At 38.8% G+C, this 27,593-nt stretch overlaps 2 protein-coding genes across 5 annotated transcripts in view; one reads left to right on the forward strand and one right to left on the reverse strand.

The window, feature by feature from the left end:
• The window catches only part of ZC3H6 (zinc finger CCCH-type containing 6), a 28,618-nt gene extending 22,360 nt beyond the window's left edge, over positions 1-6,258 (forward strand). For 2 of the 3 annotated variants that reach the window (XM_014052350.2, XM_087717632.1), the window contains 4 exons: positions 47-300; positions 404-873; positions 2,331-2,573; positions 3,945-6,258. In XM_014052350.2, coding sequence (XP_013907825.2) covers positions 47-300; positions 404-873; positions 2,331-2,573; positions 3,945-5,443 — 2,466 coding nt within the window. In that variant the 3' untranslated portion in view covers positions 5,444-6,258. The remainder of the gene's footprint in view (positions 1-46; positions 301-403; positions 874-2,330; positions 2,574-3,944) is intronic. The other variant, XM_087717631.1, reaches the window with a different exon arrangement.
• A 1,933-nt stretch (positions 6,259-8,191) lies between these two features.
• LOC106538005 (uncharacterized) lies at positions 8,192-27,589 on the reverse strand. 2 transcript variants are annotated; one of them, XM_087717630.1, is made up of 11 exons: positions 27,065-27,589; positions 26,110-26,465; positions 25,431-25,483; positions 24,077-24,344; positions 22,002-22,212; positions 21,590-21,773; positions 16,397-19,684; positions 14,432-14,614; positions 12,625-12,797; positions 10,221-10,338; positions 8,192-8,410 (listed from the first exon to the last, which is right to left on the reverse strand). In XM_087717630.1, exons 4-11 carry the CDS (start codon positions 24,081-24,083, stop codon positions 8,240-8,242), a joined length of 4,335 nt encoding a protein of 1,444 aa, XP_087573756.1. In that variant the 5' UTR covers positions 24,084-24,344; positions 25,431-25,483; positions 26,110-26,465; positions 27,065-27,589; the 3' UTR covers positions 8,192-8,239. The 2 variants fall into 2 exon arrangements, with proteins under 2 accessions (XP_087573756.1, XP_013907830.2); XM_014052355.2 differs by lacking the exons at positions 24,077-24,344; positions 25,431-25,483; positions 26,110-26,465; positions 27,065-27,589 and adding an exon at positions 23,377-24,043.
• Positions 27,590-27,593: the final 4 nt, after the last annotated feature.

A 27,593-nucleotide genomic window follows, 5' to 3' on the forward strand; every position in this document is an offset into this window, starting at 1 on the left:
GTGCCAATAGTCCATATATTCTGATTATATTCTAATGTGGTTTTAGGTACTGAATACTGAAGAAGAGCCTCAGAATGATGATGAAAAAGAAGTGGAAGAACTTAGGAAACGTGGCATAGTTCCTCTTCCTAAGCCACCTCCGGGGGTTGGACTTTTGCCCACTCCACCAGAGCCATATTCATTTATGGAGGAAGATGCAGAAAACTTTCAGGATCCCTCTGGTGAATTCAAGAAAATTCCATCTCTTTTTGAAATAGTTGTGAAACCTACTGTGGATTTAGCACATAAAATTGGGAAAACGTAAGTCTAGGAATTAAAACTATGCATGAAATTTTAATGAGGAACCCAATTTTCTGAATCTATTTGTATACAAATATACCTGACCTGGCTTTTTGTTTTACAGTCCACCAGCATTCTATAATAGTACATCACCCCCTGGACCAGAGTTTGAAGGGAATGATCCACACATGTATAACACAGAATCAAGCCCAGGACATAATGGACCAACAGGGCACCCAGGTTCTCCTGGTCATCCCTGTATTGGTCCAGTGGTCCCACATAGTCCACCTTTGCAGCCAGTTCCTGCAGGATACTTAGGAGCACAAGGTCAAGCTGGTGGACCTATGCATGGAAATCAGGGTGGCCCACCTTTAACACCACCTGGTGTGTCATACAACTGTGCAGTTGCTCAAGAACATATGGCAAACATGCCCAGAGACAATCACTGCCCACCTGGTCCACCATATCAGCACATTCCTAGTGAACGGCAGCCAAATCCTGCATATGAGACTCTTCAGAATCCACCTAATTTCTATGACAACTACTATTCACATCAGGCTGTGCATAATTTCCAAACAACCAATAATACAAATGGTAAGTTTTAATTTATAAAATTGTTTCATTTTAGTTCATCACTCTGAACTGAACAATCTTATCTGTTGATAGTCATCCAAGTTTTCTGCAGGCATTCAGTATCCAAAGTTGAGAGTTAAGTGTGATATGGCTAAGAGGATAAGCATTAAAGCCTCATCTCTAGAATTTTTGGAACTGCAGGCATTTCTCAAGATCTTTACCCACTGAGTTCTGGGTTTTTTAGGTTTTGGGGGTTTGGTGATAGTAGGGAAAGAGTATCCACATATTTGTCTACTTACAAGTTTTTCTGCAATCAGGAATCCCTTTTTGCTAAGTTTTAGATGTAGGGAAATATGTAAATAAATGTATCTTAAATACACTTCCTAAATCTCTTGAAATTATAAGAAGCAATCTATGAGTAAAGTTTAAAAGTTTGCAGTTTAGGGTGAATGCTTGCAGACAGCTTGTCTTAATCCTTAATTAAAGCTATATATGTAAGTTTTTTCAAAATGCATGTATTATGTAATAGGAAAATTATGAAAGGAAAAGTGTTGTAATCTATATATTCTGCATTGAAACAGTTTCACTTCTTTCTAGTATTTTCGTAAGTGGGATATTGGATAAATGTATTGGATGTATTAAACACTCACTTATAACAGAGGGGAATGTGAGTGTGTATTTAAGTCATTCTTGACTCCTAGCAACTGCTTGGAAAAAACCATGCAGTTTTCTTGGTAAGATTTTAGGAAGTGGCTTGCCATTGTCTTTTTCCTAGGACTAAGAAAATTATTTGACCTAAAGCTGGCTTAATGCATAAGGCATTGTCTCCCTGTTTTTAGCCTGATGCCCTAAACCATAGGTGTTCAAACTTGATCGTGTCACATGACGTATCAGGACTTTTTTGCCTTTGTGGAGCCGGGATGGACATGGCCTGCCTGTGATGCATCCGGCCCGCGGGCCACCAGCATGACACCCTTGCCCTAACCATTACATCAAGACAGATCTCATATCATATTATGTATACATTTATATTTTCCTAAAGGAGTGTATTGCAACGATTCATTTCTGTTCGGGAGCCTATCATTTCTGCCTCAGCAAGTAAAATGTTAGTCATTAGCTTTCTTCATGCAGAATATTTGCCTGCTTGCACAGTCCTTCGGAAGGGGATGTGTGCCTTCTTGAGTGCTACTACTTTGAACTGAAAAGCTGGTAAAAAGTGAAGTCATGATGGCTTAGGAATCCTTAAAGACATACTTGAGAACACTGGGCCTTTTCTATATTAGAGCCAACTTTTTTAAAGTTCAGTTTTGTTTAGAGAATTCTAGATATTTTTCCTGCACAGTTATCAAAGAGCCCCAAACTATTTTAGAGGAACTATCACACAACTATACTTGATTTTATAGTTGGTTTATTAAATGATACTAAATAACTTCTAAAGTTTCATAATAAACACTAATTATTTGTAATACTTAATGCAGATGCTACATGGCAAGGAGACTTTACAGAACACCAGTCTTACATAAATTCTTCAGATTCACATAACAGTGGAAATGAATATGAATCAGATTGTGCCACTACAGCAGGACACAATTCGGCTATGAATGTACCTGATTTTCTTCCTGCAATGCAGAAAGCCCTTTTTGTAAGGCTCAGTCAAAAACATCAAGATGATGGAGAACAGATGAGCAATCAGTGTCAAAGGTCACTAAGTAGAGAAGAAGGTATTTTCAGATTGTGCTTTTGTCAAATACAATACTATGTTGTTTCTTTTTCAGATATCGGAATACTTTACTGTATTCTTCATTGTAATTTTTATTAAGTTCACCATTTATTTTATAATCAGATTCCAATTGGTCCAAGAAAAGAGGATTCTATGGCTGAATCTCTCATGAAACGCATGCACGTGTCTGCTATAGAACAGTCATACAAATAGGCGGAGTCCCTCTTATATGTTAGCATAACATTGAGCTATATTTCTCTTTTTCCATAAATTTTATTTTCATTATAAGATAAAAAGTACAGAAAAAAACAAGTTAAATTTTAAAAAGCGCAGAGAGGAAAAAATGGTAACTTCCAACTTTTTTCATTACAGTAAAATATACATACACAGACACATGTGCACACATACATATACAAACACATACACAACTTTACCCTTTTGCTTTACATTTTATAATATTTCAAACCATTTCTATAATAAGAAAATCATTCTATTGATTTAAAATTTCATTTATTTCAGTTTCAGGCAAAAAGTTCAGAAGCAGTTTCCAAATAGAAACAAAAATAGATAAAGTCTCTTTTTAATTAAAACAGTCAGTTTCCTCATCTCTGATAACTCCATCACCTTTACTGTGTACTCTTCTATTGTGGACACCAGCGTATCTTTCTATGAGCCTTTTTGCTAATGGCTAATAAAAATGGATATATTCAGAATACAACTATGCAACACCACCCAAAAATAAATTGTCTGAAATTTTACAGGATTTTAGTGATCTTACGTTCCTCGTAATACTCTTTTTCTACTGCCTTTATTATCTTTTTGAATAATTTCAGGTACCAAACATACATAACAGTGCTTCCTTCTTCTACTTCCCTCACAAAAATAACCCTGTGAGATGGGTTGGGCTGAGAAAGAGAGATTGACCAAAGGTCACCTAGCTGGCTAATCTATAATAATGTTTTAAAAATTACATTTTTGTTTCTAAATAAAATGAAATGTAAAAAAAAAATGTTTTAAATTTGGAGTTATGCAGGGGGTATTTTGGATTTCTTATATACTTTTAGCGCTTCAAAAGTGCTTAAAATCCAGATTGAGATATTATCTAAATAGTTATATAGCCACAATGTTTTTTAAAATGTTTAACTTTTGAAGGTTTTAGAGTTGAATTTTGATGATTACAAGATGAAAATTTACACAGGTATACAGCTAAACCATTTATCTTCTTGTTTTTATACTGTATTTGTCATTTTAATAGAAGCTTAAAATTTCATAATAGTGCTTTACAACTTTCATTCATACGAAATGATAGAATCTTATTTTAGACAATATATAGCATGTTCCTCAGATTTAATGATCTCTTTTTTCCTTTTAGATGATAATGTAAATTGGTACTCTAGTAGTGAAGAAGAAGAAGGAAGTAGTGTTAAATCCATACTGAAGACCTTAAAAAAACAAAGTGAAACATTTCGAAATAAGCAGTCAGCAGATCAGCAACTGCGTGTTATGCCTGTTGACCCGAGACTTGCTAAGGAACGTGGTTCAGGAAACCAGGCTGTTGATCCAAGACTCAGATCAGCTTCAAGAGCAAATGCTAGGAAATCATCAGAATCAGGAGTCTTGGACCCAAGGCTTGCACGAGATCCAAGAACTTTAAAGGGTAATGAAAGTAGTCATGGAAGCTCCTCTACTAGTGGAGCAAAACTGGATGTGCATTACCCACAGCCTGTTGTCAAGATCATGCAAAAAGGATTGGATGAAGATGATGAAGATGCTGAAAGAGAGTTAAGAGACAGAGCTTTTCTCATACCGTTGGAACCTCTTCCTGGAGTAACATTACGAGATCCAAGATCTCAGCTTAGACAGTTCAGCCATATTAAAATGGACATTGTTCTAAGCAAACCCAATTTTGCTAAGCATATTGTATGGGCTCCTGAAGATTTACTCCCAGTACCTTTGCCAAAACCAGATCCAGTATCTTCAATCAATTTACCCCTTCCTCCACTTATAGCTGATCAGCGATTTAATCAATTAAGGAATAGCAAAAGTGATTCTATCCTAAGTACGGTTCCCTCTGATCCACGACTAGCAGCAAAAGCAAAAAATAATATAAATTTAGCAAACAGGAGTGGATCTTTGGAGCACTCTACAGATTTGCATCCTGGTAATACAAATAAACTAGGAGATCCTCGCTTACAAAAATCCACTGATCCCAGGCTGCATAGACTGTCCAGTACAGACTCCCATCATGGAACGGTGAAGGAACTTTTGCCTTCAAAAACTGATCCTAGGTTGGCCAGATCCAGCACTAGTACATCACAGTCCTCGGAAGCTGCAATCTTCCAGTCTGACTCAGATACATTGCCTCCCTATGCACCTAAGTTGTCATCTGCAAGTTCCAAACTAGGGACTTCTAGTTCAATAATAAGTGGTATTAGTTTGTATGATCCAAGAAATCATACTTCATTGGATTCTTCTCCAGTTAATTCTGGAGAGAATGGAGAGAACCAGAAAAAGGGTATTTTGAAAAACACTGGTCAGAATGAAGTAGCCACCTCAGAAGAACAGTTGCCTCAAAAAGCATCCCTGCATGTAGAAAAACATGTGGAAGCATTTGGGGAAACCAATTCAGAGAAAGTAGCTAATCTGAATAAATCTCAGGCTAAACACTCCAGTTCTGCTCCAGCGGTGCACAACCTTCCTATCCAAGCTTTATCAGGGTTAATCAGACCACAATACAGTGATCAGAGGCAAGTAAGGCAGCCTGGGCAGATCACTCCAGCGCTAGAAAATGATCCAAATGGGGAATCGGATGACAAATCGCTGAAAGATGTTTTCAAGACTTTTGACCCAACTGCTTCACCATTTTGTTAGCTAATTGTTAAGATTTTTTACCATTGTGAATAATGCCAGTTTCCGCAGTTTTGTAACTGGGTTTACCTCTATGCTTTATTTATTTTTAAATTATAACCAGAAATACTTTGGGGCTGCTATTTTCAGAACCACATGCAGTAATACTATAGTGTTTGCCAATTTGGTATTTTCTATATAAGTTTCCCATTTCAGGGATATGAATCATTGATCCGTTTAAATAAAAGTGTATATCATGTTAGGTCCAAAAGAAGCACTTTCATTGTAAATCATCATTAAGGGATTCAATTTGAAGACTTGTATATGTGTAATGTGTCTTTTCAGAATCAGCATTTTATGTTTGCCACTTTTGTATGATTGTACAGTTTCAAGCAATATAATGTACATTACTATGAGAAACATTATTTAAGATGATAATTATCTAATCTTCTTGAGCCCAACTTGTTAAGCATTTGACACAGGGCAACATTTTTTTACTCATGACTGATATTCTTAGCCTAAAAATACTGTATTACATACTGAGGAGCGGAATAAACTTTTTAAAGTATTTTATTCTATGCTGTATATATGCAAAGGACATAACTAAAACATTATTGTTAAAATAGAAAACACCTAGGTCTATAAAATGTATTTACTTTTTCATGTATACCCTATTCTCTATTGTGTTATGTCACATTGTGGTGTTCATGTATTCAATGTATTTTTGTATTCTGCTACTTAATTTGTATTGCTTTTTTGTATTGTAATGACAGTAACATGTATTCATGTGTCTGGCATTTTTAACAAATTAAAAGAGTGAAATCTCTGACTTTCCTCAAGTGGTTTGCTTAGATCTTTGATTTCATGAACAGAAAATTTCATTAATTTTTGCTGTAATTCTGATTTCTTATGTTGCCAACCAGGCATGTGGTATCTCAGTGGCTAAGATGCTGAGCTTGTCATTTAGAAGGTTGGCAGTTCGAATCCCTAGCATCATGTAATGGAGTAAGGCTGCATGTGTAGGGGAACCTTTACCTTTATGTTGTCAACCACCTCTGGTGAAGACCATTTCAAATAACTTCCAGGCCAAAATATTACAGCTGGTAATTTTTATTTTGCAAAAATCAAAAGCTTCAATTAATTGGGGCAAATAATTGAGGAGGAAAACATTCACTAAGCAAACTGAATAGATTGTAAGGAGGTGTGTGCGTGGGGGTGTGTGATATCCAAGTGCTAAGCATTAAGATGCATTAAACTTATGAGGAAATGGGAATTCTGTGGAAGTCTCTTATGTTTCTATCAGGTTTAACACCCTTTCCCCCCAACATCAAAATTGTGGCTGTGATCAAGAAACAGAAGCCCCATTCGTTTTAAAATATGCAATTGACACCCCTCCCCCATCCGATATCTGCACCTAGCCAATAAAAAGGATTAGGTTTTTTTATAACTATAATATCTGTATTTTTAAAAAAATCTAAGGTGCATTATGTCAGCCAATGTAGTTAACAGTGACTTTCAGAAATGTTGAAAGTATTCTCCAGGACATCTGTCTCCGGGAGTCTTAGGCATACAATATTATATTTACTGGGTCTCTAAAGTAAAGAATATACTTTGCTAAAACAACTCTATTAAAGGTTAAAATAAGCTGATGTTTATATTAGTTTAGCATTCATGTTATATCAGCATCAAGGCTTATAAAAATATTTGTCAGATTCATCTGAGACATAAGAAACTAGCTGTCCATTCCGAACAGATGAATGGCCTTTCCATAAATTCTCTTACATTTTTCTGAGTCAATTATTTTATAATTCTGTTCTCGGGTATGACAAACACCACATGGAAAGTAGCCTGACATACTAATTTCATTCCCAAATCAAAATGTTAGAAACTAAGCAAACCAAGTTTGATTAGTATAGGGAAATAGGCTAGACTGCTAATTCAACAAACATCCTGGAAAGAATGTAAATAGGAAACTGACAGACTTCCAAAGATGAAGAAACAGAAGAAAACAAAATGGATGGGGGGGGGGGGATTGCTGAGAAGAGAAAAAAATATCTTAACTCATCCTAACTCCTTATTTTAAGGCTAATTTTTCTAATTGTGCTTAAACTTTATACCTTCAGTAGTTTCATCATACTGGCAGACTTCACTTGTGACCAAAATTGGGATCAGCAGCTCCATTGTAAAGCATGGGGAATCATGTGACTGCTTTCCTTTTTCTACTCCTCCACTCTCTGGACTGCTCATCCCACTAATGTGCTAATTAGCAAGAAGGGAATGTTCTAGTTACATTGATAGGAGAGGAAAGGATTACAAGAGAATAAGAAGGTATACAATGGGTATACATGTTGAAAGGAATGTGGCTGAAGCAATGAGTATGCTTGGCATACACCTGATGGTGTGCCAGTTTATTCTCGTATTCTGTCGCTGGGGCGGGAGGTGGGGAGTGATTTTATTACATTAATTTATTTGATTTTTTTATTTTATTGTTTTTAGATGTGATTTTTATATGCTGTAAGCTGCCTTGAGTCGCCATGGGCGAATAGGCGACTAAATTTAATAATAAATAAAAAATAAAATAAATATTTCCTATTGCTTCCTATTGAAAAACAATGGGTCAGGACAGAGACAACATGTGGCTACAATGGCAATCATGTGACTGAGGGACGCTGCAAAGGTTATAAATGTGGGCATTGGTTGTAAAGTCATTTTTTCAGCATCGTTATAATTTTGAACGATTGCTGAATGAAGCAGTTGCTAAGTGAGGACTACTTGTATTTAGAGGGACTGGATTTTTACTATTATAATAAAGTTCCAAGGTCACAGAGGTGAAAGAGGACTGGGCCACAGCCCTGTTTTGCAGAGACCCAACTCCTCTTTGTCTGAATTCAAACTTTCCTTGGTCCCATACGAATGAAGACTCTTCCTCCATTGGGTGCAAAATGCAGCTGTATTTGATTCTTCTATATCAGGAGATGGGTTTTGCAAACCCTGAAGGAGTGGAAATGAGAAAAATGTTACACAGTTTTAACATTAAAACGGTTCATGGCAAAATGTTTTAGTGTTATAAGTTAAAGGTGTCCCTTGCACATACGTGCTAGTCGTTCCCGACTCTAGAGAGTGGTGCTCATCTCCTTTTCAAAGCCGAAGAGCCAGCACTGTCCGAAGACGTCTCCGTGGTCATGTGGCCAGCATGACTAAACATCAAAGGGTTACGGAACGCTGTTACCTTCCCACCAAAGGTGGTCCCTATTTTTCTACTTGCATTTTTATATGCTTTCTAACTGCTAGGTTGGCAGAAGCTGGGACAAGTAATGGGAACTCACTCCGTTATGCGGCTCTAGGGATTTGAACCACTGAACTGCCGACTTTTCTGATTGACAAGCTCAGCGTCTTAGCTGCTGAGCCATCTTAGTGTTATACACCCTTAGTGTTATACAATCTCTTAAAAAAACTTCCCATCAAAATATTTTAGGACACAAAAAGGAACATTGAGAACATTGATCAAAATTCAAGAATACCTACAAGGAAGATTTTATTGCTGCAGCAATATTGTGGGAAGAGAAGTTAATTCATTGTCTTCTACCTCTAAGGTCTTCCTCCAGTTCCAAACCTATTTGTAATTCCTTCTGAAGAATTATTATTATCTGCTTATTTAGTTTATAGCCTATATGTCCTACAAAGATAGAAGATAGCTCTTCTTCCTCCTTTCATGCGATACCAAAGCATGTGAGCAAGAGCGAGTTAGGCTGAGATACTATGGCAGTGTTCACTTGACAAGTTTACCCCATGGTTACTAGAGCTGAGGTAGCACAGTGGTTAGAATGCAGTTGTCAGGTGCTGCTTCATTTAATAATCAGGAAAGAAACCACTCAACTCCATTCTTAGAATTAAGTGTACTTTTACTAATTACAAACGATGAGTAGCAAAGCAAAGCTGAATCTGAGTAAATTGGCGTGAAAGCAATGGATATCATGTATAATTCAATCCCCTCCCCTTGGCGCCCCATTTCATAGTCCAATAATAATTCACCCAACTGTCAGGTGGGAGATATCTTCAAAAAGCATCATCAGGCTGGAATGCTGGACAGTTGGCCTTGGCGGGAAACTCCCTTCTTCCACATGCACAGCTTCTAATAACAATCCTCCAGCACATAATGATTCCCCTCCCAAATACCATGCCCCCTCTCCCCGTTTCAGTGGCAGCAGAAGCAGCAGCGAAGCAGAGGCTGACAGCAGTACTGCAGGTTACTTCAGCTGACCGCTAGCTGCAGTTCGGCAGTTCAAATCTCACTGGCTCAAGGTTAACTCAGCTTAAAATGAATCCAGATTGTTGGGGACAATAGGCTGACTCTGTAAACCGCTTAGAGGGGGCTGTAAAGCACTATGAAGCAGTATATAAGTCTAAAGTGCTATTGCTAATACAGGTAGTTGTAACTTAGCACAAACCATGTACTGGAGTGTTACAGTGCAATGGATCCACAATTATAGGAAATAGCATATGTAATATGATTTATATTAAAAATGGAGTCCAAACATACACTGGAACATTTATGGCACTATTGGTATATTGTGCTAAATTTAACTGAATAGAAATGGAGCAGGTTGGAGGTTAGATATTTATATTAGCTTTATCCAATCTGGCACTTCCAGATGTATTTCCCACTAGCTGAGAAAATTCTGGTAATTGCAATTATCAGAATGAGAGGGTGCTGCCATGTATGAAAGATTTATTTGGACTTTCAAGTTCACATTAATACTTGCTACAAAATATGTTCTGAAGAATACCGTAATTTACTCACTTTGACACAAGCTGCTTCTGCTGCCATAAGCATTTGAAGAACTCCCTGGAAGAGATTTTGAGCGTTGCTTACAAGGTGTTCCACAGACGACCTACTGCTTCCTGTTGATGCAATTACCCTTGGAAGTAATAAGAGAAAACATTATGTAACACCTAAAGGAGAAAAAGGTGTAACAAGAAAAATGGATTCAGTTATAGGAATCTTAACAGTTAATACTTTCACTTCTAGACACATATCTTTTGAGTTTGTTAGGGCAAACTTTTTTTATTCTTTTAGTAATAAACCTTGGTTGAACAGAAGACCCAGCTAACTGCTTCCAAATAATAGAAAACTGTGCAGATGTTCTGAAGTTCCTATGTTTTCCAAACCTCCTTTTCTCAGGTACTAAGAAGATCACAACATCAGTAGTTATTCAACACTAAACAACAATTAAAACATTCTAATGAGGATTGAGTGTGCTCAGCTATGCTCATCTGATTGGGACTGGGGCACAGAATAAAGAAAATGGAATTTGCTAGAAATAGGCTGACTGGTTAGAAACTTTTTCTGCAGATTTCACATTGGATTATTTTGTTGAAGAGTTCACTTTTTATGAGATGACTTTAAATTTGATCATGAATTGGAAACTGAAATCAATGGGATCTATGTAAAATTATGTCTAAGCTCATTCATTTCATTTTAGCTATTCTAAGTCATTTATAAATATAACTATGATATCAATTTGAACCCAAATTTAGTTGAACTAAAAGGCTACATACAGGCAGTCCTTGACTTACAACCACAGGTGGGACTGAAATTTCTGTCAATAATCAATGTGCCCATAAAACGCAATATTACGTGTCTGCATCACTTAGCAACCACAATTCCAGCGCACCCCATTGTTAACCAAATTCCACCAGTCATTAGTGAAGGACCTACCTATGCCAAGCTTGGTTTCAAGCTTGGTTTCTCCTTGCCTTGCCTTCACCAAACCTTGGGGAAGTCTGGGTCTCGGGACCACACCTAATTCAACTCTTTTTTATCTGTCTCCCCCACCAGATCTGCCCTTTTGGTCACCTTGCATCTTGCCTTGTGGTGTGGCAAGTAGCTCCAGAACCACACAGGTGGGGCTTCTTAGTGCACTGCAGTTCAAAGGCTTCAAGAAGCTCCTGAGCTGGAGTGCAGCATGAAGCACCAATCACTCTAGGAAGCTACAGCATAACAATGTGAAACTGCAGCCCAGCAGCACACTGTCACAGACCAGAAGTGCAACCTTCTCAGGAAGCCCCAGCAGCACAGCACAAAGCTGCAGCCCAGCAACTCAGCACAAAACTCCAGCCACTTCAGCTCAGCCACCGTCGCTGCCCTGCACTGTCACTCCAGATGAACTCTGCCACATCCCGTGAGGAAACCGCTGTAGATGTACGGAAAAAGGCCTCTTGGCTAGCACAGGGGTCACAACCTTAAATACTAATAATAATAAGAGCCACGAAGGTCCTAACCAGAAGCTCCCTGTTCAATTCTGGAGCCGACTGGAAGTCCAGTTTCCCTACCATAGAGTCTCCTCCTAGCTCAGCATCCCTTTTTCCTCTACCTGTCCTAACTGAAAATCCTATCAATTGTGGAGCCGACCGGTGATAGGGAGCCACGGCAGAGGATGAAAAAGCCACATGCGGCTCCAGAGCCGCAGGTTGCTGACCCCTGGGCTAGCAGATATGTACCTCACAAAGGGCCAGGCTGGGCATGCTTCGTCAGAAGCAGAGCAAGAAGACTGTGAAGATTAGCTAGAGATGCAGGATCTGCTAAGTACAGAGGGACAAAAGGGCATAGATGGGAGAGACAGGTAGGTGAGGAGGAGTTGAAATGTCCCTGAAGTTGTAAGTGTGAGAAAGCTGCCAAGCACCTGAATTTTGATCACAATTGCTGGGTTGCTGCAATGGCTGTAATTTCAGGGATAGGTCATAAGTACCTTCATTTAGCACCACTGTAAATTCATGTGGTCCCTGAACAAATGGTTGTAAGTTGAGAACTATCTGTAAATTAATAAGACAAATCAGATACAGTATTTCACTTCAATTACTTTAAGTTCAGTGAAAATTAAGTACAACTAACAGTCTGGATCCAAAGTAATTCAAAGATGTTTTCTGGCTACCTTTAAAAAGGTCAGCACTTATGTAATTTCATTGATACAAATTAAAAGAAATAGAGATTGGTGGCACAGGTGTCCAGTACCCCTTCTCTCTGCACATTCTTGGATTACAACTCACATTCTCCAACTATTAGCCTATGTTGCTCTGAGCTGCTGAAGATCATTTTGAATTATGTCATATTACGGAAAGGACAGTACCCTTGGCACTGGAAGAAAAAAATATGGATATAATTTGTTTCATATTGCAAGGAAAAATTATTTCAAAAATCTAGTTACCGGGTAATGATGCTAAGCTGATAGTTAATTGTTTTTGTTTTCTCCAAGGCACACAGCAGTTCAGCTGCACATCTTTCATCTAAGCAATCCTTTGAAATTCTGACAGCAAATTTCACCAGTGCTTCCCCTCCAGCAATAACTTGAATAGCAGTGGCAATGACTCCCTCTTTCGTCTAAACAAAAAGCAGTTATAAAAAAAACAGGAGTGAATGAACATTATCTAACTCTCCATTAATACATTTCTATTCTTCATCTGAAGAACTCGGGCCAATGGCCTGAAGCTAGTTTATGCAGCTGATATACTTCAACAGTACCTCTCTGATCATGTGGCCAAGATAATTGCATTTCTCTGACATTAATGCTAACAAGAAAAGGTTTCTTCAGATATATTCAAAATAAAAGTCTTAGTATGTCAATTACTCAATGAAGACATCAAAATGTTAACAGAAAAAATAGAAACAATGGAATTATTTAGTTCCTATTCATGCTCAGTGTTCCACTATGAAGTTTGAAAAACAGAATTACAAGGTAGAACTGAAGCTTGAGATTGACAGAAAACATGATGAGCATAAAGCTGAAGCAACATGACTAGTGGTCTAACCTTTCCCCCACCAACTGGGAAATAAAATCAAATTCAAGATAAATGATAAACCCTAACTAATTAAAAATAATAACAGCTACAGGCTAGATCAGTGTTTCTTAAACATTGGTCCACAACGTTTCTTAGAATATCTCAGAGGTCCACAAAATCAAAATTATTTGCCAGATTGTGAAGATATTTACAAAGATTTAAAATATTTTAAAAATAAACTAGAAATAGAAATATGAGTCATTATGAGCTTTATTAAAAATATATGCTTTTTCATGAAAAATATGTTGTTTATGTCAATATCTAATGAGTTTAATATGAATATGAACATGAGTTTAATATTGAATCATGTTTACATGATTTAATAAGTAGGTTTTCTACAAATGCACCTATTCTGATTTTAATATAGTAAATATCAATAAATACATTCCATAAAAACAAACACTTTTGGGATTCTTCGTAATATTTAAAAGTGGGAAGGAGCTCAGACATCCAAAAATGTAAGAAACCCTGGGATAAATAAAGCTCAGTTGGAAAAGCAATACACAGAATGCTTTTGGCGCACCAGAGGAAGGTGCTGGTATATCATATTTAGTGATCCTGTGAAAGAAACAGCCCACAAGAAATTAATGAACTGTAAGTAAATATTGAACACAATTTGACATTACAGAGAGTACCTTATTTGAACAGAAAAACAGGAAGAAGAGGAAATGAAGTTTTTAACACATCTTTTGAAAAAAGAAATAAAAAGTTTAACCTAGAGTCAGAGCCATCCAATAAGTTCCATGGCTGAGACACAGATCTGAAAGTCTACCCATAATCCAATGCTTCAATCTTATGTCTTTAGAGTTCAGTGTTCCAGCAGGCTAGCATTTATCCTCTCCCAAATTTTGCTTCATTTACATAAAAGTAAAGACATCTTCAGGTTCAGCTTGACTCCTGCTGATTACATGGACACATCCATGCTGTTTTTGTAATACAGTAATATGGAGGTGATCTGCCATAGCTTTTTTCCAGGAATATTTTGTTTTAATTTCTGCTTTAGCCTACTGCTTTGGAATTCCCTGCTGATCTCCATTTATATATGAACAAGGAATGTTCAATTTGCAAGAGGAGCTACTCTAGCAGAATTTTAAAAATATTTTTCTCCTGAAATAAAAATAAAATCATTATCCCCAACACGTTTTTTTTCATGCAAAACTGTTGGAGAGGAAATACCATGATTGGCCCTTTCCTTTTTAGAAACTGGGCCATGTATGACACTTGAATTCTCATTTCCTCGATTATTTGTGGAATAAGACAGCCATGGTTCTCCGAGTCTCCCAGTGAGGAAGTTGGACTGGATCTCAAACTGTATTCAGGGTGATTAGGCTGGAAATCATTTGGAAGATCTTCCCAATGCTGTAGAGATAACAAAACAATTTACTTATCTCTCAAGCTCCAGGATGTTCATATTCTTACAAAAATGTTTATGCTATGATGTAACCTACCACCACAACCAACCTCCAGAAATTATGGTGGCAAGTCTGCCATTTGGCCATGCTGCCTGATAACCACTAATGTTATCAGAATTGTGAGGTCCCAAGCAAAGACCTAAAGACATAATGTGTCCACTCAATGCTTCTCCTCCCTAGTTTCATTGCTGAACTCCAGCAAAATAAGTGCAATGGTGGCTGTGCAACTGCTTGAAGACCTTGGATGATTATCAGGATCCTTCTCAGTCAGTTAGAATCCAGAATGGAATGGAAAGGGCATTGGTAGCACTTTGGGATGATCTCTGGCATGGTCAAGATAGTGGCTGTATGGCCATTCTTGCCTTATTTGATCTGTCAGCAGCTTTCAATATTATCAACCCTTGTACCCTTCTGGATCAATTCAGGGGATTGGTGTTGGGTTGTCTCTTTCTCCAGAATCAATTCCAGTCAGTGGCAATTGGGGGGAGGGGAGAGATTCTACCCCGGATGAAACTGTGTGGGGTGCTGCAGGGATCAAGCTCTCACCTCCCCTATTTAACATCTGTAGGAAACCATTGGGTGAAATCATACATTGCCATGAGCTGAGGCATTATCTTTATGCTGATGATACCCACTTACACCTCTCTTCCACAGGCAAATTAAGCAATGCAGTGGACCTCTTATCCCAGCATCAAGAGACTAGAGGCTCTGGATGGGGAACAGCAGGCTTCAACTGAACCCTGGCAAGGGTAGCCCTCTGGGTCTAGGACTATACATCTTTGGTACTGGTTGGAGTTGCACTGCGTCAAACAGACCCTGTGCACAATCTGGAGACTCCTGCTCGATTAGCAGGTGGTAGTATAGAGAGTGAGCCTTTGCACAACTTCATATTGTGTTTCAGCTGTGCTTGATCCTAGATCAAAGGGCACTACTCATGGTTAAGTCTTGCCCTGGTCACCTTCTGCTTGGGCTACTTCAATGTGTTCTACCTGGGGTTGCCTTTGAAATATATCAGGAAACTTCTGCTTCTGCAAAATTCAGCAGTGTGAGGAGTTATGTATTTCATGCAGAACACACATTACACCTCTGGCTTTGTGAATTGCATTGATTATCAATTTGTTTCCAAGCCCAATTCAATGTGCTGATGTTGACCTTTAAAGCCCTTCATGACATGGGTTTGAGGGATTATCTCTCTTCGACTTACTCTGCCTGTTCCACCAAATCCAGCAAAGAGGACATCTTATGGGTTCTGTCACCTAGGGAGCTAAAATGTAGTCCCCTAGATGACAGAGTGACTGGCCTTCTCTGTAGTGACACCTGCACTGTGGAATCTTCTCCCTCTGAAGAGAGCATGGTCTTTTTCTGAGTTTCTGAAGATTCCTCAAGATTTGGTTGTGTCAGCAGGCTGGAGAGCCCCAAGGGACTGATGAGCTAAAGTGGTGAACATGATTTTAAAAGGGCTGAAAATTCTGCTCCAGGCCATTGTAATAATATCAGTGTCATTGCTATGCCCGTGTCTCTCAACATTCCACAAATATTATTAAAAACATCAGCATCCACTATTAAACATAATGATTCAAAATAGTGAAAAGCGCATTGCGACCTGACCATGTAAAACCTGCTGTCCTATAACTGTGTCCTCATACTGGACACAAGGTCACACTTTCTGTATGGCTATAATTTAAAACATATGTAAGTCTTTTGTGCTTTAGGAGGAGGTCAATATTACCATGGTAATTTTGTCACTGGCAGAAAAAAATCCTTCTCCAGCCTTGATGGCTTTGTGTCCTGGGGACGGGGTGTTCTGATGCTGCGTGCAATCTTCTTTCTTCAACGAGGAAGGCTGGATGGAATAAATATGTTCCTCATCATTTTGTAAGCACCTTCTAACGACTTGCAGAACTGTTTCACTGATGCCCTTCGTGGACTGAAGCTGCCTCACAAGGTACCCAGCTTTGGCAGACCACTCATACAGAAGACTATCTACCAGATAATGACGCTGGTCTAGTTGGCTGTGGAATTGTCCAACTAGTCCCATAATTTCATCCGTAAGGAGGAGAAGATTCTCTGTAGTGGTGAGTAAATTCTCTTTCGGCTTTAGACATTTGGATGGCTCCTCCAGTGCATCCCGGATGACTTTGTCCACTTTTTGGATATTTGCTTTGAGGAAGGCTGCCTTTCTTCCAAAGGTCTCCTTTGGGATAAGGTCACTGTTACTTCCAGTGCCATTTGATATAAATTGGCTTAATCTGACAACACTCTGGATGCTGCTCAAGTATTCTCCATTGAGTCCATTCAATTGAAGCAAGACGGCTTTGGTTGTTAGAGCAAGTTTTCTTTGGAGAACCTCAAACTGAACCAATACACTGGGAGCAGCTATTGGAGAGACTGCCAGAGCATTTGCAACTTGAAGCAGAGATTCTGTCAATATTTTGATCTGTTCTGTTTGAGATGGGATCTCATGCTCAATACTTTGTCTAGCACATAACAGAATTGACAACTTAGCAGCTTCCTGTATTCTAACAGAATTTTCAGATACTGTTGTCAGCGTGCTCTGCAAGCAAAGCCGGTATTTCATTTTAGTTTGTAACTCTTTTAAGGCCAATACATCTCTTCCTATAAACTGATCTACAATATTTAACAATGCTTGGATGGTAACAGACCACAGAATGCAACTTGCATCCAATCTGTCCTGTTTAGCGAAATCAGGGTGAGATTTACTAATATCCTGTGCTTTTTCAAGGAGGTATTTTGTTCTAGTTTGTACACAAGTGAACTTAGTTTGAACTCGCAGGAAAATTTCCTGAAGGCTGGAACACTCGGGGACCAATTTTCTGTCATCTGAATGGACCACTTTGCTAATTAACTGAACCAGCGTCTCTAAAATCTCCATGATCTCATCGAAACTTTGGATTTCATCATGAGAACTACATGGAGGCATAAAGCCAATTAACTGCCTTGCCAGCCTGTACCAAGAACTTACAACAAAAGTCAGACTGTGCTTTGTCTCGTCAATCTTCTCAGAAAGCAAAATAGCTGTTTGCAGCAGTTGCTCTGAATTGAGAACAGGGTTTACCTCTACTTCTCTAGCTAATCCAATAAAATGAGGGATTAACCCCACTATTTCTTTATAATGCAATAGTTTATCAGACATAGGTGACTCAACAATCTGTAAGGCTTCTTTGGCTGCATCAATACAACAGTTAGCAAGCTCCAGCAAATCAGCACAAGTATCATTCAGGCGTATAGCATCATGTATACTTGTTGCTATTGTCAGCTCTCTAATCAGTGGGTGTAAATCAACTCTTCTGACTGCATCTTTCTGGTATATAATATTTCTTCTGGGAAATTTTGGAGGAGGACAATAGGATGGTTTAAATTTGTCCAAAGAGCCAACCAGCAATTCTGCATTATCTGAACTATTTTGTTTTATGAAACTTTGTGTACTAAATTCCATAGGATCCTGTGAAGTAAGGGCATTTGGAATATCTATGGAAATATTGAAATCATGGACACCATCCCGAAGTGGACTAAGAATATCTGGCTGATTACATTCATCTAGCCCCTTTTGGACATTACAAGCAAACTCTATCAATTCCCTTGTCCTCTTTGAATATTCTTCTTTAGCTTGCAGACTGGTCATTCTTGCCATACACCAATTTATGCTAAGTTCTGCCTGTGTTATGGCATTTTTCAGTTGTTTAATTAAAACCAAGAGCCCATTCCGGAAAATGGGATCTCTGGCTTGGGCCCCAAACCTACTAGTAAACTCAACTATCTGTGTTGCTTGTCTGCACAATCTAGACGTGTGCCAAAAAAAATGTTCGAAGTGCTGCATATCTAAAGCTTTTTCACTTGCCTCTTTGTGTCTCACCATCTCTTGAACAGATGCATCAAGGAATTCATGCAAATCAAGTATTTTGTCCAAACACATCATCAAACTTTCTGCTGTGCTTGACCATATTTGAGACAAGAAGTTTAATTTTTTAGACACATCACCATTTCCTGGAAAAAGGCTCAGTTCACTCAGGAGACCAGGCACTGTGGCAAGAAGTCTATTAAATTGGTCTATACACTGTTCAATATCTTCAACAGTTTCCCTTTCAGTGCATGTAACAAGAATCAAATTGGCTGCTTTAAGCATCTGCGTGGAATGGCTGAAGAATGTGGTAATCAAAGGTTTCAATTTTCTTAGGCGGCCTTCCTGTCCAACATGAGAACATGGCTCCACAGCAGCTTCTATCAGTCTCCTCATGGGGCCTTTAATGTCAACCAAACTATCCAAAATCTGATAGATAACAGCAGAACCTATTACTTGATTAAGATGTTCCAGTTCGGTTTTCATGGCAAAACATTCCTCTTTTATATTTTCTTTTGGAAAGCCATTAAATGTGCTTTCATCCACGACAATCACTTTTCTGAATTTCAGTAAATGACGGCAAAGTTGAATTAGCTCTTGCTTTAGAGTTGCTCTTGATGAATCAGCAAACAGCATGCAATAGAAAATTAGAACTTCTACAGGTAAGTTTAATTTATCTTCACGTAGATGAATTGGCTGTGGGCTAGACACAAGGCCTAGAAATTGATGCAAATGCTGGGGGAAAAGGCCATACCTTTCATGCAATTTTTTTGTTCTTCCTATGCTGCTCTTCAACAAGGATATCAATATTTTTACACTATTTTTTGCTAAATCAAAAATATAATTTTTTGAGAGGTTCATTTGCTGCTCCTGGGGATACTGAAGCTGGCTGACTTTTGCTGTGAACAACATAGGGATGCTGTTTTTAAGGGTCTGCAGGGTTTGAGCTAAATGTTTCCGCTGCAAAGATTCTTTAAGATCCCAAAGGAGTTTTTCCATCAGATTGGTGAGTAACAGGAGAGCCTCTGAAAAGGGGCGAGAAGCACTTAGCACCGCTGATACATCTTTAGCAGAGTCCAGCATCAGCAGGCAATCAAATAGCCAACGAGCAGCTTGGATTATCCGCCTGATGGTAGAATCCTCTTGTGCCCAGAGAACCTTGTAAATCAAAATTTAAAATATAATACTAACGTCAGCAATTGTTAAGAGAAGTCTCATTTTACAGCAGTCAAGATCATTTCCATAATTTATTTGGCAAAAGTTATTTGGCAATCTTAACAACAGTGTCATATGGGGGCCTTTCTCCCCAGTTAAGTTAAAATACCATCAACCTATCTTTGATTTGCTGCCCCCATTGTCAATTCCTATCCTGCATCTAATTCTAAAGATGCAATATATGTTAGGCAAAGTGATTGGTTGATTCTACCATTCATCACATCACCACCAAGTGGAAAACACATCTGCCTTCTATAGTCCATAGTCCAGTGGGAATGAGGCAAATCTAGCTATAGGACTGTACAGCTTCGCTAGGCATCTTCCTGGCTCCTCTTCTTTGTCCATACTATTCTGCTATAATTCTAGTTGAACAAAGATTAGAAAAACCACGAGTCATGAAGGAAGCCTAGTCACTGTTATTTATGATTTCTCTCCCCTGCCTTTTCATCCATTATTTAATTACAAAATACTTACTTCCCAATACCTCCTTGCTCTGTTTAGGAGGCATTTGGGGGTGGGGGGAGGAAATGCCCTATTATTATGCTATTTCACTTGTGAAAGAGCAATAGAATTAAAACACTTAGGAGTATAAGCAGCCTATTGCACAATTCTGATAAACCACAATCTAACTTTACATGCTGCCAATTGCTTCCATCTTTCTGTAGACAATGTAAAATGCTGACATGCCTATAACATATTTGTAGTATAATAAACTGGAGGTTTCTCTGAAGGACATATTTTCAGACAAGACCAATCATCCCTTTCTGTAGTGCATTTAAAACAGATAATAAGCTGTCTTGTTAATATGATTAGAAAGAATCTGAAAACTTACTATTATGCAGTAAAGAATTAGCAATATACAACTAGAACTACTTTCTCTGTACATATTATATAGTCCACTAGGACTATCAATCCCATTAAACAAACCAGACTAAGAAATCAACTCCATAAGTATAAATATAATCTTTATTGCCATTGTACTTAAATACAAGAAATTGGTTGTATGAGAAGTCTAAAACTACTTTTAATGAAATCAGCCATAAAGACAGAAACTTACAAGTCTGGTTCTGCTATACCTCTTATTCCTTTTTATGCTTCAGTGAATTAGGGAGGTATCTGAGCCACTTCCAAACAAAATCTCCATTGTGGACTTAAACTATGTTTCATGCCCTCATTGCCCTGGCAACTGATCTTGCATATCTCTATCAAGGTCATCTTCCTCACTCTCTATAATTGATATTACTAGTAATAAAAAATGGCTGCACTGCCACATCAGTAAGATCTTTGTTGCATGGAGATAATTATTGTTATAATTAGAATGACCTCCTAGATTCTCCTTCTACTCCATAATTCTTTTCTCACCCCTCAAATTGAGATAACAAAATGAGGCTCCTAAGATAATCCTCTTGATAGCCAAGCATTTTCTACTCATGTATTTTAGTAGTAGCTACTCATAAGAAAGAGGTACAAATCAATTATTTGTTTTCTTGTTGGGGTGGAATGTACTGGCAGAACACAACTGTATCATCATTTAAAAATGACTACAGATCTAGCCATCCTTAAAGGCATATAGATAGTTGAACCTTGGGCAGCCTATATGTATCTGAGATTTGCCGTTTGCAGAAACTTAAATACCCATTGTGGGACATAGGAGTATAAAGAGTATAGAAAAATTGAGCCATGCTCTATTTTTCATTCCTATCAAAAACCTCAGAAGCAACCAGATAGAAGGCAAGGAAGATCTTACTTTAGCAACAAGCTTTCATAAATGCTCTGCATATATCTGACTAGCTGCTATGCCAAACATGCCAAACTATGCTTCAATAGATAGGAATAAATTTAGTGTACTTTTATGGTTCCCACAAGTATCCTTTTTGCAGAAACAGCCAATTCTTCTACAGAACTACAAGCATTGGGTTGAATGATAAGCTTCTGAACAGCAAGAAGGATGTTTTTCCCTGATATCAGGAGAGTTTGAGTTGCAGGCACCATCTCCTTCTCAAGGACCTCATCATCAGATTCTTCAGCCAGCCTGGAATGGGACAAAAGATGTGGCTCTTAGTTCAGTTAATGGAAGCAGGAACTATAAACAAAATCAGTCTTTGAGGTCACGCACATATCCTACACGTAGCATTGTTCTACACAGCTTCTTTTTGAGTCGCAAATCTACATTTCCTTCCTATAATGTATAAATTACTTGATGGTTAGCTTGAGTCTAAAATTCACAATTAAATAGCTTATATTTTAAAATAAATATTACCTTCTAGCAATACAGCCAAGTTCTTCTGTAGCTTTTACTAATTCTTCTGCAGTTGTCTCTAAATTGGCAAAAGCTTCATGGGTAATTTCTCTCTGCTCAATTGCTATTATTAAATTGTAAAGTTCAGCAATCATGGGCAAAATAATTCTATGCGTGGATTTGGTATAAACAATAGCACTGATGTCATACAGGGAAAAGCATTCTACTGCTTCTGTTTTGGAAATAAAAGACACAATTATCTGAGTTATATTTATTAGATAAATATATTTAAATATTATGATACATGAATTATAAAGTTCTGAAGGATATTTCTGAAGCGAATTCTTATAAAAAACCATAAGCAAGTCTACACTTTTTGTATCAGATCTCCACAGATATCTCAATTTTAGTCAACTCTTATTTTTAAACATCTTAATTGTTTGTTTGATGCTACTGGCATTTCTGCCAACAGTGGTAGATGTTGAGGGTGGAAAATTTGAAGAGAATTTTTCACAAGGACTGTTAAAACCAAGTTGTCCAAATTTTCTTTTCAAATTTATATTTTTCAAAATATAAGAGGCACCAGAGTATAAGACACACCAAAATTCTGAAGAGGTAAATTTTAAAAAAAGTTTTTGCCCTCCCCAATCCCCAGGAGCACTCTACAAGCCTCCCAAACCCTCTGCACGTCCATTTTTGTGAAAAACGAGATGTGCAGGGCAGGGTTTCGGGAACCCCAAAATGCTGTATTCATATAAGACGCACCCAGATTTTCATCCTCTTGGCGGGGGGGGGGGAGGTGTGTCTTACACTCTGAAAAATACTGCAAAGCCATTCAAAACAAATCAAATTGACAGTAGCAGGCATGTTAAAAAGTTCATATTCTTGTTTATCCAATCTCAAAACACTTTCTAAAAAGAATGAATTGTTTTTGCACTACAGATAAGGTGAGCAGATAGCACCTTTTGGCTCCATAAGCAATATCACTCACATAAGAACATAATGAAGTGAAAGAGTTAATAAAACATGTAGTGTTATTTACTATACTCTAGCTAACAAACACTATCAATAAAAGTGTAAACATTTTTTAAATGAAACAGCTGAAATTATATACTTTTATTGCTTTCTTCAAATGTGTGTGTGTCTCTACACACACATATGGTTTTAACATTGCTTATCACACAAGTCTTAGCAATTATTTCTTAGGATCATCTTCAATATTCTCCATTTGCCAAACATTTTAAAATCTAATTATACATATCGAATTAAACATGTCCTAGGGGAAAAGCTTCATGTGTAATTAGTTATTTATGCATGTTATCTACCACCTCAGTTCAAATGGAGGGCAGGCAATTTCCAGAAATTAAAACAAACTTTCCATCAGTCAAACTCTTACATTCCAGGCCAAACTGCTTCTCCCTCCTAGTATCAGGCTTTCTCCAAAGTTCCTTTTCAGATGATACATCCAGAAATTTCTCCATTTTTGTAAACCCTCCCATGTCCCCTTCTAATACTACTTTTTCATCTTGGAAGTAGATCTGCTTACTAGGAGATGACCAGCTCAGACCAATGCAGCAGCAATCCTGTATGGGAATCAATTTATTGAATCCAGTAGAGCTGATTTCTCAATAGATATGGACATTTGAGTAAGCTTATGTTTCACTGCCAGTAAAAAAAAAAGCCCTTTCAAAAATCATCTCCAGCTACATACATGTTCTACCAGTTCTCTACTTTACCTATCTTTGCCATCTTCTCCCCATATGTCATTCCTTGCAGCTTAAAAAACATCCAATCTCAAAGTCCACTAATTAAAAACCCAGCCTGCAACGAAAATGAAATAAAACACTTGAAACAAGGGAGAAAAAGGAGGAAGAAAAGAAATTGCAGTATAAGAAAAAAAAAGACAAATAGAGATTCTCAAAGTAGTTTTCTTCTTCACCCAAAGAGCAATAAATTCAGTTTATGTACTATCAGGGTGGAAGTCAGGACATAGCCCGAAGCTCAATGATTGCAAATAGAAAGTCTAAGTTCCGACCCTGATATTTCTAGATCAGTTTTCTAAAGATCAGCAACAAGTGATATGAAGAATTCTCTACCTGACATCCTGAAGAGGTCTTGCTAGTCAGAGTTGACAAAACTGAACTAGATACATGCGATAATACCAGTAATGGTATCCTCTTTTCTTCACTACCGGTTCTGTAGCAGGAGTGTGCGTGCAGAAGATCCGTGATGATGTCTGGGTAGGTGGGCGGGGCCTCACGCCGCCACCACTACTGGTTTGCCCAAACCAGTGCAAACTGGCAGAATACCATCTCTGGATAATACCAGGTGGCTTCCTCTGAATGTATAAATTATTTTCTTTATCTATGAGGACAATTAAAATTTCAAATTAGTCTGAAAATCAAAAGACTCACAGGCTGCTGAACCATGAATTCACTTTGCATTTCTCTTTTCAGCATGAAAAATAAGAATGACAACCCAGACAGTTTTCCTTTTCAAGGAACTATTCAGATAGATACCAGCTTAAGGGAGCTGCCGGCAACAGAGCAAGAGCAAGCAAAAAGAACAAGATAATAATTTCCTATGTTACTTAAGGTGGGCCCTGATAGTTCTGAGGATGCATTCTTCACTGATACATGCAACATGAGAACACAGCTTTTATAAATAATTAAACAAGCTTATTTACTAGTAATAGGAACCTCTTAGAAAATGAGATGTGGTAACTTTCCAAAGCCCAAATCATCAGTCAGTCACAATTATGGCACAAATAATCCTGTCTTTAGTATTAAAATCCCCCTCCACAAAGGAATATAGCAATAGCAATAGCAATAGCAGTAGACTTATATACCGCTTCATAGGCCTTTCAGGCCTCTCTAAGCGGTTTACAGAGAGTCAGCATATTGCCCCCAACAATCTGGGTCCTCATTTTACCCACCTCGGAAGGATGGAAGGCTGAGTCAACCCTGAGCCGGTGAGATTTGAACCGCTGACCTGCTGATCTAGCAGTAGCCTGCAGTGCTGCATTTAACCACTGCGCCACCTTGGAAGCAGAGCAATAAGCTTTGAATCACACAGGAATGGCCTGGTGTGCTCCATATTGTCTGAAATTCAGTAGTACAAGTTCTACATCTGTGCTTGAACAATGGGCAAACTCTAAGTTTTTGAATTCTATACCAATAATTTTGAAGCTAACAGGGGACAACAGAAATCAATTTTACACACTTTCATGTATACAGACATCTGTAAGGGGGGGAAACTCATTTGTTCTTCGTATACCATGGTCTGAACAGCTGATCTTTTTCTGTCTGAAGAATTTTTTTATAAGTACAAGTCCCTTATTAGGAGATTTGAATTCCATACATTCATTTGTACGTTTGATTTTCATTATTAAATAATTTACTCATTTAATCATATAACATAACATGAATATGTAACATTAATTTTACTTACCGCAAAGGAGATGCATGCTTTGTCTGGGCTTTCTTCTTCTCCTTCTCCTTCTCCTTTGGTACATAACAGACATCTTTAATTTTTAAAACCTGAGAAAAAAAGCTCTTAAATCAAATTAAATACTGCACTTTTTAATTCAGGCACATATTCCTACAGTAACCATCAAGGAAGCCCAGAAGCAGGACAGGAGAAGCAATAGCCACCACCACCACCACCACCACCACCACCACCACCACCACCACCACCATTACGACCTTGAAATTGTTACTTTCAGATACACTGTCTTTGATCCTGGAGGAACACCACAGAACCAACTTTTTGCAGCGGGTAGCTTCTCTTTGTCCTAGAATGTTTATGTGTTTGTTCAAAGTCCATATCCATTTGACATACGTACAAGCAATCAAAATCAATTTCTCTCTGGTCAACTGACAAAGACCCCAAAAGGTAGAGATAATGTTACAATGTCATTGTAGAAGTTTGGCTAGAATTTTTAAATTAAGGCCCTATTCCCCTTTTCTATTGTTTTTTAAATTCAATGAGCTGGATTAAAGGCTATCTGTCAGATCCCTAACACGATACTGTCATTCTTCTGGGGCAATGGATGAATTTGTCAGTTATTGCTTTCTTCCTTTCAACCTTTCACTTGTCCTAGCACCTAGCTGCCCTGGGATTTTCTCACCTTTTGCGGAATGTGTGGGGAGGGAGGGCCATGTGGTTCGTGTCATTCTGAAGCCTGCAGAAGATGACCCAGAGAACAAGCGCTTATCAAATTCTCAGGAAAGCAGTTACAATAACATCTCCACACCTGCAGATTGGCCAATCCACATGGACCGAAGGGAGTGGTTTCTAATTCCTTTATCCTAACTGTATGGCCTGAGGAAACCTCAGAATCTGCTTTCCTTTGTCCTGCTATCACTTCTGTTCAATAAAAGGTTCCTTCTGAAATGCTGAAGTTTCAAGGGTCTTCACTTTCTTGAGCAAGGAGGAGAGGCCGGACCTTACATATAAGTGGCTCAGCACATCCATTTTTTGTTCCTAAAAAAAAGTTGAAAATCACCTGGTTATTTTTTCTCAGCTTGAAACAAATTGAAATGGTACATTTTCTGGGAGAAAAAAACAGATGGCACAGCCCCCCCCCCAATACTCATGGGCAGCAATGCGTTGGGACCAAGCTAGCCTTCTAGTTGCCTAACACCCATTAAAATCGTCCTAGCAGCTGACACTCATCTGCAGTAACAATAAACAAGCATGAAAGCACACTCCCATAAAGATTTCCTCCTTGGGGAAAGACCTGAGGGGGGGGGGGGGGTTCCAGTTACATCAATCATAGAAGGGAGGGGAGCGGGGACCCAGCAGTGCACTGTTTCTCAATCACAGCAAACTTTAATAAGAGTGGACTTCAATTCCCAGAATTCCTCTCTGTCTGGGGAATTCTGGGAATTGAAGTCCGTAGTCGTAAAGTTACCGAGGTTGAGAAACACCGCTTTAGCGGGATGAAAAGAGGCGCAGGTGGGCTTTTGCTCTGCAGTCCACGCTCACGCGTCTCCTTCGCTTCGCTCCCCACCAATGCTAATCGAAACACAGCAATGCTGTGCTAGGCGGGTCTTTCCTCTTTTTTTTTCTTTTACAATCACCCGAAAGAACGTATAATCTGGGCCAAATTGCGGCAAGATTCCTTCCGGCTGCGTGTGGTGGGCCGGGCAGCAAAAAAACGGAACCCCCTTTTCCACTTTATTGGATGAAGAATAGACCAAGTATTGTTATTTTTTCCCAAGCCAGCCTAACGCAGGCTCCTTCCACCCTAAAACCGGATAGCTCCGAATTAACCGCACGGGAAGCCTCTGAGGGGGAACCGAGAGGGCGGCGCGACTCAATTACTCTTTTTACGTCGTGAGGCAACCGCCGAGGCTCGGCCCCTCGCTGGATCCGCCTCTTTCGGCGCTGGCCCCGCTGGGGAGGAGTTCTCATGGCAATGGGCGAGCCTCCGCGTCCAGAGGCACAAGGCAACCCGGCAGATGGGCGGCTACCCTCCTGCAGCCAAGGGGGCCGGCGGTTCGGGCTTGTCAGCGTCCTCCGGAGGATGGGCAAGCTGGAGGGATTCTACGGGAGCAGCAGCGGCTCTGCCCCGGCCGCCGCTTTGGGATGCTGAGCCGCCGCGTCGTC

Source organism: Thamnophis sirtalis, unplaced genomic scaffold (genome assembly GCF_051295495.1).
Source record: "Thamnophis sirtalis isolate CommonGarterSnake01/CBP01778 unplaced genomic scaffold, rThaSir2_p1.2 scaffold_6, whole genome shotgun sequence".
In the NCBI taxonomy this organism is placed as follows: domain Eukaryota; kingdom Metazoa; phylum Chordata; class Lepidosauria; order Squamata; family Natricidae; genus Thamnophis; species Thamnophis sirtalis.